The sequence below is a fragment of the Kogia breviceps genome, chromosome 12, assembly GCF_026419965.1.
Source record: "Kogia breviceps isolate mKogBre1 chromosome 12, mKogBre1 haplotype 1, whole genome shotgun sequence".
Lineage (NCBI taxonomy): Eukaryota > Metazoa > Chordata > Mammalia > Artiodactyla > Physeteridae > Kogia > Kogia breviceps.
This window is the reverse complement of record NC_081321.1, coordinates 99,745,056-99,758,006: the sequence shown is the minus strand read 5'-3', so window position 1 is coordinate 99,758,006 and position 12,951 is coordinate 99,745,056. Positions and strand designations below refer to the sequence as shown.

The window sequence follows — 12,951 nt, the reverse complement described above, 5'->3', positions numbered from 1 at the left end:
CGTCACACAGGGAGATCAGCTCGGTGCTTTGCGACCACCTAGAGGTGTGGGATAGGGAGGATGGGAGGGAGATGCAAGAGGGAGGGGATATGGGGATATGTGTATGCATATAGCTTATTCACTTCCTTATACAGGAGAAACTAACACAACATTGTAAAGCAATTACACTCCAATAAAGGTGTTAAAAAAAGAAAGGTGTTTAGAAACCAAGATTCAGGTGCTGGATATGCTCATTGCTCCTAGGGTGTCTCACTCCCAATCTCTCTCACTGGGCAGAGCCAGGACATGGATGTGTGTATATATGTATGTATAGGTATGTGTGCATGCTCATATATACACATACTGAACTTCATATTTATTTCTATCTCTACTTCTTGAAAACCTTGAATTCCATTCCAGCACTACAGAGTCATTCTAGTTTTTTCCCTTTCCATGTTTGTAAATCTTTTCTTGCTCAGTGAGAAACCTTGTTCCCATTATCCTCAGTATAGTTATTTATTATGTCAATCCACCATTATTTAAACAGTCTGCCAACCCCACCATTCCACCACCTCACTTAGCTGCTATCTTCAATCACCCTCAGCCCTCACCAGGCTGCCTCCCTGCTGCCCTTCTCATTCAGCCTCAGCCTTGTGAGCTGCTACCTCTCTCAGCCCTGAATCTATTGACTGACTCCAGCAGGTGCTGGGAACAAGGGGCCTTCGTAGAGACTTGACTGAAGTATTCAATTATTCAGGAAAGGGAGGAAAGAAGTTTGTTTAAATTTTTTTTAATTTAAAAGGAATGAAATACAAAATACGAAAATATGTGGGATGAAGGTAGAGCAGTGCTGAGAGGGAAATTCATAGCATTACATACTTATATTAGAAAAGAGAATAAGTCTCAAGTCAATAATATGAGTTCCCACCTCAAGAACCTCCAAAAATAAGAACAAAATAAACCCAAAGCAAGTAGATGGGAAGCAAGAATAAAGATAAGAGCAGAAACCAGTAGTTTTTAAAACAGGAAAAAACCAGAAAGGATCAATGAAACAGAGCTTTGGGAAAATCAATAACGTTGTCAAACTTCTGGCAAGACTGATCGCCCGCTTCCCCACAAGAAAGAGAGAGAGAGAGAGAGAGAGAGAGAGAGAGAGAGAGAGAGAGAAGACAGATGACTAGTATCAGGAATAAATTCTCAGTTCCTCAAAAAACACAAGCTACCACAACTCAACCCATGTGAAATGAATAATTCGAATAACTACATTACTATTAAGGAAATTGGATTTGTATTTTAAAAACTCCCCAAAGTGAAATCTCCAGGCTCAGGTGGTTTCACTGGAGAATGCTACCAAATGTTTAAAGAATTACACCAATTCTGTACAGTCTCTTTAAGAAAATAGAAGAGGAGGGAACACTTCCCAGTTCATTTTGTGAAGTTAATATTACTCTAATACCAAAATGAGATGAAGACAGTACCAAAGAAACTACAGGCCAACATCCCTCATGACTATAGATACAACGCATGTATACAAATGTTCACAGCAGCTCTTTCCCTAACATTGCCAAACTGGAAACCTCCCAGAAGGCCCTGTGGGTGAATGGCTAAGCATTGTACATCCACACCGTGGAACTCGGAATACTATTCAGTAATAAGAAGGAACGAACTACTGATACACGTAAGAGAAAAATATGCAGAGCAGGGAAAGCCAATCTCATGAGCTTGTGTACTGTATGAATCCATCTGTATAACATTCTTTTTTTCCCTAATAAATTTTATTTATTTATTTATTTATTTTTGGCTGTATTGAGTCTTCGTTGCTGTGCGCGGGCCTTCTCTAGTTTGTGGCGAGCGGGGGCTACTCTTTGTTGCCGTGCGCGGGCTTCTCATTGCGGTGGCTTCTGTTGATGCAGAGCATGGGCTCGAGGCGCGCGGGCTTCAGTAGTTGTGGATGGCGGGCTCTAGAGCACAGATTCAGTAGTTGTGGCACGGGGGCTTAGCTGCCCTGCGGCATGTGGGATCTTCCCGGCCCAAGGCTCAAACCCCTGTCCCCTGCATTGGCAGGCGGATTCTTAACCATTGTGCCACCAGGGAAGTCCCTGTATAACATTCTTGAATGACAGAATGATAGAATTGGAGAACAGATGAGTGGTTGCCAGGGGTGGGGGTGGGAGGGAAGTGGGTGTGGCTGTGAAATGGCAACAGGTGGGGTCCTAGTGGTGATGGAATGTTCTACATCCGGACAGTATCAGCGTCCACATCTGGGCTGTGATGTTATACTGTCACTTGCAGGGTGTTTACCGTTGGTGGAAACTGGGTAAAGGGCACATCGGAGCTCTGTTACTTTTTAGAATTGCATGTGCATCAAAAATTAACTCAAGAACTTAATTAAAAGAACTTTGAAAGATACACGAATATGTGCTGGCATATGCAAATTATTTTCTGAGGGGTATCGTCCTCCCTGCAAAACAAATCCATCGACAGCACGTATCAGATAGCTGTGCTGGGTCATAAACCATCCCAAGTGGTATCTTAAAACATCAGATATTTATTATTCCTGTGATTCGGTGCCAGGAGGCATTGTTGCAGCTCTTTTTGCAAACAGTCTGCCGCACGTGGATACCTTTGGGATTAAGGTTGATGAGAAAGGAGGCGGCTTTCGTGTTCATTGTGTACCTTTCTGCGATACTTTACGTGTTTCACGTTTTCTTTTATTAAAGAATACAGCAAGAGTCATCTGGGTGGTGGGGTCATGAACCATTTTTGTTTTCTTCATTTAAATTTTTTGCTTAGAAAATCATTTGATTTAAAGAATGTAGGGTGGTACACCTGTCAGACGGTAACACAGGTGTCCTAAGGCGAGCTCCGCGAGGACAGAAACCTCCTGTGGAGCAGAAGGGCAGAAGCTCGCTTGATCTTGATTTTCAGTACGAATACAGACTGTGAAAGCGGGGCCCCACGATGCTTCTGACCTTTGGGGTTTTAAGCAGGAGGTGTCAGAAAAGTCACCACAGGGATAACTGGCTTGTGGCGGCCAAGCTTTCATAGCGACGTCGCTTTTTTTTTTTTTTTTTTTTTTTTTTTTTTTTTTTTTTTTTTGCGGTACTCGGGCCTCTCACCGTTGTGGCCTCTCCCGTTGCGGAGCGCAGGCTCAGCGGCCACGGCTCACGGGCCCAGCCGCTCCGCGGCACGTGGGATCCTCCCGGACCGGGGCACGAACCCGCGTCCCCTGCATCGGCAGGTGGACTCCTAACCACTGCGCCACCAGGGAAGCCCGCGACGTCGCTTTTTGATCTTTCGACGTCGGCTCTTTCTATCATTGTGAAGCAGAATTCACCAAGCGTTGGATAAATAAATAAATAAAAATAAAGACTGTACAAGATAAGGAGGCTAAACTTTTTTAAAGTGTAGTTAAGCGTCTGCCAAGTCCGTTAAACCTTTGTGACGGAGGAGATAGCCAGGCAGGCTCATTCCTGTCCCCGAGTCTGCATCAGGGTCTTCTTAGCCTCGCTCCTCCCCCGACGGGGGGTGCCAGCGTGGACATGTTGCAGATGAGTCTGTGGGATGCCCCCCACGGGCTCATTTCCTACTGGGCAGGTTCACCCTTTCAAGTTCAAGTCCCCAGTCTGGGGTGTGAATCGTTTTGTTTCTCCCTGGCTGCGTTTCCTGCTTCCTTGGCTTCTGTTGTGTCTGGGCCCATGGGTCGTCGATAAATGTCCAACATCGATGCTCCCATAACTGTAGTGGGAGCCCAGCCCACGGTCCTCAAGGGGGTGGGGTGCCCGCTGCTGGCGGCCCAGGGAGCTGGGACAGTCGCCTGCTTCCTTTCCAAACACGGCCCCGTCAGATGGCAGAGTCACCTGCTATGGAAACAGAGTTAGTCCCCGGGACGCACACCGCCCCACCCTGGGCCCCTGCTCCACGGCTGTTACGGAAAGTCTCCTGCAGCCTCGGGCAGCGCCGACGTCACGGCGGCTCCCTGTCTGGTGGCCGTGCTCCTCCACCTGCCGTCCCTAAGGGGTCGCTGTGTCCCTCCTAGGATGTAGGTGTCCCATGTCTTAAAGGAAAGAGGTCAAGAAGGCCTGGGCTTAAGTCTTAATGTTAAACTCAAGAAATAAATCTGTTTACAGCTTAATCTGGGGGAACTCTGGGCTTCTCCTGTCAATTTCATTGACTGAAGATGGTGGAATGACTTCTTTTTTTAAAAAACTTTATTGAAGTAGAGTTGATTTACAATGTTGTGTTTAATTTCTGCTGTACAGCAAAGTGATTCAGTTATACATATATATTCTTTTTCATATTTTTTCCATTATGGTTTATCCCAGGACATTGACTATCGTTTTCCCTGTGCTAGACAGTAGGACCTTGTTGTCCATCCATTCTATATATAGTAGTTTGCATCTGCTCACCCCAAACTCCCAATCCCTCCCTCCCCCACCCCCCTCCCCCTCCCCCTTGGCAACCACAAGTCTATTCCTATGTCTGTGAGTCTGTTTCTGTTTCATAGATAGGTTCATTTGTGTCATATTTTAGATTCCACATATAAGTGATATCATATGGTATTTGTTTTTGTCTGACTCCCTTCTCTTAGTATGGTAATCTCTAGGTCCATCCATGTTGCTGCAGATGGCATTATTTCATCCTTTTCATGGCTGCATAATGTTCCATTGTGTGTGTGTGTGTGTGTGTGTGTGTGTGTGTGTGTGTGTGTGTGTGTATACCACATCTTCTTTATCCATTCATCTGTCGATGGACATTTCGGTTGCTTCCATGTCTTGGCTGTTGTGAATAGTGCTGCTGTGAACATAGGGGCGCATGTATCTTTTTGAATTATAGTTTTGACCGGATATATGCCCAGGAGTGGGATTGCTGGATCATATGGTAATTCTATTTTTAGTTTTCTGAGGACCCTCCATACTTTTCTCCATAGTGGCTGCACCAACTTACATTCCCACCAACAGTGTAGGAGGGCTTCCTTTTCTCCACACCCTCTCCAGCATTTGTTATTTGTAGACTGTTTTTTTTTTTTTTTTTTTTTTTTCGGTATGCGGGCCTCTCACTGCTGTGGCCTCTCCCGTTGCGGAGCACAGGCTCCGGACGCACAGGCTCAGCGGCCATGGCTCACGGGCCTAGCTGCTCCGTGGCATGTGGGATCCTCCCGGACCAGGGCACGAACCCGTGACCCCCGCATCGGCAGGCGGATTCTCAACCACTGCGCCACCAGGGAAGCCCTTGTAGACTGTTTAATGACGGCCATGCTGACCAGTGTGAGGTGGTACCTCACTGTAGCTTTGATGTGCGTTTCTCTGATAATCAGTGATGCTGAGCAGCTTTTCATGTGCCTCTTGGCCATCTGTATGTCTTCTCTGGAGAAATGTCTGTTTAGGTCTTCTGCCCATTTTTCGATTGGGTTGCTTGTTTTTTTGTTGTTGAGCTGTATGAGCTGTCTGTATGTTTTGGAAACTAAGCCCTTGTCAGTCTCATCGTTTGCAAATATTGTTTCCCATGGAATGACTTTTTTTCGCATTAATTTAATTTATTTATTTATTTTTGGCTGCATTGGGTCTTCGTTGCTGCACGCGGGCTTTCTCTAGTTGTGGTGAGTGGGGGCTACTCTTTGTTGTGGTGTGCGGGCTTCTCATTGCGGTGCCTTCTCTTGCTGCGGAGCACGGGCTCTAGGTGTGTGGGCTTTAATAGTTGTGGCACGTGGGCTCAGTAGTTGTGGCTCACGGGCTCTAGAGTGCAGGCTCGGTAGTTGTGGCACACGGGCTTAGTTGCTCTGTGGCATGTGGGATCTTCCCGGACCAGGGCTCGAACCCATGTCCCCTGCATCGGCAGGCGGATTCTTAACCACTGAGCCACCAGGGAAGCCCCGGAATGACTTCTTGATGCTGCCGAAGAGGCCCCAACCCCCCCATGGAAAATGCAGGCAAGGGGATGAACCACTTCCCGGCCCTGGGCGGCTTGCGCGGCTCCACGCCGAGGGGTAGTCCGGTTCCCGTCAGACAAGCCATTTTGTCCATATGAAGACTTCAAGTCCCGTGCCGAGTTCCAAAGCTGTCTGGCAGTTCCACTGCCCTGGAGGAGCCGGACTGGTCAGTGTAGCCTTTGCAGCATGGCCGATCCGGGTGCAGGTAAACCCGATGTGGGTGGGTGGCGCCCATTCCTTGTGCCGTGACGTGCTGTCCCGGGGCCTGGGGTTCCTTGTGAGTGGGCAGGCGAGATCCTCGCTGCAGACACTCCATTCGGGGGGAGTGGGGCACGCTGAGACGTAAGTGCCCCCGGAACAATCAGGAGGGGCGAGGGGCTGGCAGTTGGTTGGAGTGGCAGGAAAAATCTGCCACGTCCCTTAATCTGTCTCTCCTACATTCCTTCTCTGCTCCTTGCCCGGGTGGCATCGGGGGTGAATCCCTTCCCATAAGAGATGTGGACTTAAATCTGTTGGATTGTGGTGTCCAAAGCACCTGTGTGGAGGCCTGATCAGCGAGTGGGATTCTGGAAGCAGGGCTCTGAGAGAGGCCGCGGCCTGCCTGGGGATCAGGACAGGATTCACACCTGAATGCTACAGGCGGGAAGCTGAGGATCGGTCTCCACTAGAACATCCTGTGACCTGCCCACAAGTGGGAGCGCCCCTCCCAGGCCCATCCTGGGCCCCCCGGGGACGCAGTACCTTGATCTGCTGTTTGAGTTCCAGCAAAGTCCTTGTGTTAAGTCTCCTTGGGAGTTTGGTTTGGATCCTGGAAGCATGTGCGTCTGGATGTCTTTTCCTCTTATCTCTTAGCTTCAGAGAGACACCACGCCCGCTTCGGAGGGGTGTCTCATCACCTCTGTGCCAGGACCAGCGGGGTGTCTCACCCACATTTCTTGGTGCGGCTGTCGGCCCACCCGTTGGGTCCGAACCTCACAGGACACGTTCAAGGCTGCCTTTGGACTCTTTGTGACATTCCTCAAGCCCAGCCCTCTGTGAATTCTTTGATGCGAATGTTGGTTAATCATTTCTGACACAGAGTGTGAATCGATTTTGTTCCCAAGACTTGCCCCTCCTGGTGTCGGTTTCGAGGCCCCCCTGCGCCTCCTTCCCCTGCACACAGCATTTGAAACGGAACCCCCATCCGCCTCCCCAATGAGGAATTGTCTGCAGCAGGTTAAAAGGCTGTAGAAATGTGAGCGCTTCGTAAGGACCAAGCGCTTTTGTGCTCACAAACAATCCCCACGGGCCGCTCTGGAGCCTCTAAATGGAAACACCGGGAGAGGGGGCTGCGCAGGGAGAAGAAATAAGCCGGAGGGAAGTAAGAAGGGCCGGCCCGCAAGTGATGATTTGGGGCGGATTCGCCGAGAGCCAGGAACCCAGATCTGCACAGATTTGCAAAGAAAGCTTGTTGTTCTGGTCCCCCCGAAGCACACACGGGGTCCTTCAGGGTGTTTCTCAGGTGGCGGCAGGGATGGGCACGGCAGGTGTGTCCTCTGTGGCCCCGATTCCGCCTGCCCCGTGGCAGGCTCTGTCCAGGACAGCCTGTGCACGTGGAGCGGCGGCGGCACCACCACCTGCGGGCCCTGCCGGCTGGCCTGTGCCTCCGCGTCTCGGACCTCGTGCCGGCCGCGCTCGGCCCCTGGGTGCCCACGCCGGGCTGCTACAGGGCGGGGCCGGGGGTGAGGGGGGGCAGGGGTCCCCCGGCCAGGGTGGGGAGGTACAGGGACTCGGGCCTTCGCCCATCCTGTGCCCAGCGCCCCTCTAACTCGAGAATTGAGACGACCCTCATATACTGCCAAGTGGCCCCTTTATTCCCAGGCTGTCTTCTTCTTTTGTGCAAACTTACAAATTCATCTGAGAAATAGGAAGGAGCGGTTCAGTTTGCCTTGCTTTTTATTCCTTGTTCCTCCCCACCCGTGCCCCACAGAGCCTCACGGGCCTTCTCGTCACAGCCCCGGATCTCCCCCTCGGCGCGCTCACATCCCTTCCCTCTTGCAGACACGCGGGCTGGGCATGCGGACCTGAGCCGTGCACTGTTGACATCGCCCGATTCTCCCGATTCCTTTGCCGCCTGGCCTTCATCCCACCTGCTGGCCATCCAGCTATGCTTTGTCTTCCTTCATCAAAAACGGAGGAGCTGGGGCTTCCCTGGCGGCGCAGCGGTTAAGAATCCACCTGTCAGTGCAGGGGACACGGGTTCGAGCCCCGGTCCGGGAAGATCCCACGTGCCGCGGAGCCACTAAGCCCGTGCGCCACAACTGCCGAGCCCGCGAGCCACAACTACTGAAGCCCGCGCGCCTAGAGCCCGTGCTTTGCAGCAAGAGAAGCCACCGCAATGAGAAGCCCGCTCACCGCCACGAAGAGTAGCCCCCGCTCGCCCTAACTAGAGAGAGCCCGCGAGCAGCAACGAAGACCCAATGCAGCCAAAAAAAAAAAAAAAACCAAAAAAACCCCCGGATGAGCTGAACCCAGATCAGACACACCTGCTGGGGTCTTCTTCCCACCCCCATCGAGTCAGGCTGGCCGTGTCATCATCACATGCACAACTCCCGACCCTGACGGAGAACGTTCACTGCTCTTTTTGCCTGTTCTTACTTGTGAGTCTTGACAGGAAGGCAGTGGGATGTCGTTTATCCCCCTTTTTACAGATAAAAATGGGGAAGGAGTTTCTCAAATGTCCAGGTAGAAAGTGGCCGGGGGAATTGTGAATGGCCATCCAATTTTTTTTTTTTTTTAATGGAGGTGAAATTCACATAAAATTAACCACGTAAAATGAATAATTTAGTGCATTCGCAATATTGTGCAACTAGCCACCTCTATCTATTGGTAGATCTGAGATACTTTCGTCACCCTAAACGGAATCTCAGTACCCATTAGCAGCCCCTCCCAGTTCCCCCAGCGCCCGAGCCCCTGGCAATCACTCATCTACTTTCTGTCTATTCTGGACACGTTCTATAAGTTGGATGATACAACATGTGACCTTTTGTGACAGGCTTCTTGCACTTGGCACGATGTTTTGGAGGTTCGTCCACATTGTAGAAGTACCAGTATTTCGTTCCTTTTTACGGCTGAATAATAATCTATTCCACTTCTTTAATGGACTTAGCGCATTCTCTTTACCTGTTCATTTGTTGACGGACGTTTGGGTTGCTTTACCTTTCAGCTACGGCGACCAGTGCTACTATGGACGTTTGTGAACAAGTGTTTGAGTCCCTGTGTCCAGTTCTCGGGGTCTGTTCCTGGGAGTGGGGTCCTGGGCCACGTGGTGGGCCTGGCTATCTCCCTGAGGACCCCCATCCGTGTGTCCTGAGTCACCTGCAGCATTGCTTCCTGTAACCTGCGCCCTTTGCCCGCGCCCCCCTTGTTCTCCCGGTGATCCTGACCACGCGTGGACAGTCGGCACGTGGTTAAGCTCGTTCCGGGGCAGCGTGAGCAGGGGTGGGGCATCAGGGCGCCGTGCGGAGCCAGAAACCGGCCCTCGGACGCCGTTCCTTCTCCCCAGTACCTCCCTGTGCGTCTCTCCTGCTGGGACTTCTGGCTCTCACTCTAAGAATGGGTCTGTGGTCCAAAGGGCCGTCTCTTTCGACCCAGTGGCTGGTGCCGTGCCTCTGGGAGCAGGAATCAAGAAGCAGGCGTCGGGCGATGTTTGTTTTCCCAAAAGTCATGCTTTGCTGCTTTAATGCAGTAACGCCAGACTCTGAAATCTGTCTTACCAGGGGGCTGTCTCAAGTCAGGAAGTGCTGCTCTAAATACAAATGCTGATTTTTTTTTTTTTTTTTTTTTGTCTTTCGCCTCCAATTTTCCTCGCCGTTTCTGCTTGAATCCCGTGGCTCTGGCTCTGAGCTGTTGGTTAGGAGGAGCCGTTTACAACAACTGCAGTTGTGTAAACAGCAACTTCGTTTCGGTAAAGCCTCCCAAGTATAAATGCTGTTTATGTCCTTCCTCTGGAAAGCTCACACCCGTCCCCAAAAATGTAAATTATCAGTTGTAAAGATAATACGGGGCTCGCACAGCTCGGGGACGGTTCTTTCGCCCAGATCGCACCTAATACTTAAGCATCCCATAATGAGCACTTGGACGTGTTCTCTAATGCGGGCTGCTATTACAGAGGGAGAAAACAGATTATTTTTTATACTTATCTAACTGTTGCTTAACCAGAGGTGAAATCTTTAAGGATATAGCTTGGCCGACCTTGTGATCTCATCAGCTGACATAAAAGAAAATGGAAAGGATTATCTATGAGCTGGAACGTCAGGAGGCAGGGTAAAAGCCTCCCTCGGATTTACCTGAGAAGGGTTTGAGGGAGACTCCTGTGTCTGATGTGGATGTCACCCTCCAAGTCCCTGTAACACAGAGAGGATGGGTATTCTAACCTTAAATCCTTATGCTGTACACAGAGAGACTGAGGTATAGTGATAGCCTTGTCCAGGTCAGATGGTTGGCCAAGGGGGAAAAGAAGGCCCAGCTGGAGTTGCCAGGTACAGTGGTGCAGGCTGTGCACTGCACAACTCCAGGGCATACCACCAGGGTGAGTGAGGCCTCCCGAAGTCACACAACTTGGCTGCCTGGCTGAGCGCCCGTTACCAAAAGCTTCACGTCCTGCCTTTCAGCCCAGGGTCCTCAATCAAATGGTTACTTCCTTGTTCCTATTTAAAAAATGATGTTTGGAATGAATTGTGCAGTTGTTATTTCCCTGTTCAAAGACCTTGTGGATGATTTCATTGAATTCCCTATGTTTTTACAACTCCCTGTTTCTAATATTAGTATAAAGAAGCATCAAATTGCATCAAGCTATAAGCTCGACCTGACCCCAGAGCTGTCACGTGGAGGCACTAGGCCCTTGTTTGTATGGGTGATGGGAGGGCCCTGCTGGGACTGGGAGAAAGTGCCCTCTCCGTGGGGAGGAAGGGGGCCACTGCGTGTCGGGCGCGGATGGTGAGGCTTGGTGGCCCTTCACGTCCACCATCTGGGTTAACCAACAGGCCACCTCACAGAACGCAGGTCTTGTTATCCAGGTCGTGCAGATGGGGAGGGAAGTTCAGGGGCCTGGCTGAGCCCCGCCCACCCTCTGCACGTCTGGAACTTTGAGCCTGTCCCACATTAACGTGGCCGGTGTGAACAGGCTCCCCGTGCCCTGCTAGACGGAGTCCGAGGGCTGTCCGGGCGGATGTGCCCGACGTCCTCAAAGGGCGGCCAGCGGACTGGTGAGGGGTGCCCGCGACAGGCGCGCTGCCGGGGAGAGAGGCTCGATCCCTGGCTGCCAACCACAGCCTCCTTAGGAGGGGAACCTGCTTCTTCCAGAAGTGGGCAGGCTGCAGCCCGAGTCAGTGATCCCAGAGGGACGCTCGTCGTAACCAGCCCTGGGCAGGGAGACTGAGTGCACGGGAGCCGCGGGGACATCTGGCGGGCGTGGCGGGGAAGCTGGGGGGTGAAGGGGGGCTTGGTCTGGGGGCAGAGAGGGTGGTCGACCTCGGGCCAGCCCAAGGGACTGGAGGGTCACCGCGGGGCGAGGAAGGGCGTGAGCCCGGGAGTGAGTGACCGTGAGCGGCGGGGGTCGCCGGCTTCCCGGCCCCGTGGGGGGCACCATGCTGGGTGGGGGAGGCAGGGGGCCGTCTGCGCCCCAGGAGCGCGGAGCGGGCGGGAGCCTGCTGAGGAGGTGCGAGGACAGGGTCGGCCGGTGCTCGGGTGCACAGGCAGAATCAGGTATTCGGAAGGAGGGGTCCTGGGGCTTTGGTGTCGGCTGCTGTTAACAAAATACACACACTGCGGGGGTTAAAACAGCAGCAATGGATTCTCTCCCAGTTCCGAAATGAAGGTGTCTGCAGGGCTGCGCTCCCCGAGGGCTCTAGGAAAGGATCCTTGTTGTCTCGTGTCTCGTGCAGGTTCTGGGGGTGCTGGCATCCTCGGCTGTGGCAGCATCACTCCAGTCTCTGCCTCAGTCGTCCCACGACATCTCCCCATGTCTCTGTCTCTGTCTTTCTTACAAGGACACCAGTCACATTGGATTGGGGCCCATCCTGCTGCGATATGGCCTCAGCCTAACCAATTACATGTGCAAGACGCCTATTTCCAAATAAGGTCACATTCTGAGGTTCTGGGAAGGACATAAATTGGGGGGGGGGGCTCACTGTTAATCCAGTACAGCTGGTTTGGGGACTAGTTCAACACGAGGCCAGGGGGCCTCTCGCCCTCCACGGGTCGGGGGACGTGGTAGGAGGACACGCTGACGCCTCCCTGCTTTCTCTTCCCGCAGCCCAACATCGGCCGCCTGGGCCTGCCCCACGGGCCGTCTGGAGAGAAGGTGGCCGTGGTGACCGTGGATGAGTGTGACACGGCCGTGGCCGTGCGCTTTGGCCGCTTCGTTGGGAACTACAGCTGTGCCGCTCAGGGCACTCAGAGTGGCTCTAAAAAGTGAGCGTCCCAGGAGACGGGCCCTGGTGTCCAGCCCCCAGGGCCACTGCTCCCAAAGGGGTCGCCCAGGTCAGGACGCCGACACAGGGCACTCTGGACCCAGTGCTCTGGCGGCCGCAATCTGGGCTGGAGTCACATTCCCTCCCCTTCCCTGCCACACGTTAGAACCTTCTAGAATAAGTCCCCTTAGCATCATCTGCCAACGTGGTGGCCAGGGTTGTGACGGCTGGCTTGCTGACCCCGGAAGCCACCCCCAGCCCTGTCTCCACGGGATCCCTAACGTCGATCCAGTTAAGTGCTGGTCCCTGTGATTCCGTGTCCAGTCAGTAATGCCCGCCATTAGATCAGCGTGGCCGTACGTCACCATGTGGATCTGGAGGTCCCCAGGGCCCTTCCTAACTCGGGTCAGAGAAATGCTGACGTGGACGTTTGGAATGCCCGCTTCAGATCTCAGAGCAAAGGTTCATGCTGGGCTCATCCCTAATTGTGTTTTGGTGGGATGTTTAATAAGCTTAGAAGAACCTGGCCTACCTTAGCATCTGGTGTGAAATACACCTTTGTCATCGGACCCCCCGCAGCTGTGATGCAGG

At 52.3% G+C, this 12,951-nt stretch overlaps 1 protein-coding gene across 2 annotated transcripts in view; it reads left to right on the top strand.

The window, feature by feature from the left end:
• Positions 1-12,951, top strand: part of CELSR1 (cadherin EGF LAG seven-pass G-type receptor 1) — a 144,736-nt gene that overhangs the window by 87,190 nt on the left and 44,595 nt on the right. For both annotated transcript variants that reach the window (XM_059081660.2, XM_067010437.1), the window contains one exon: positions 12,204-12,361. In XM_059081660.2, the coding sequence (XP_058937643.1) occupies positions 12,204-12,361 (158 nt within the window). The remainder of the gene's footprint in view (positions 1-12,203; positions 12,362-12,951) is intronic.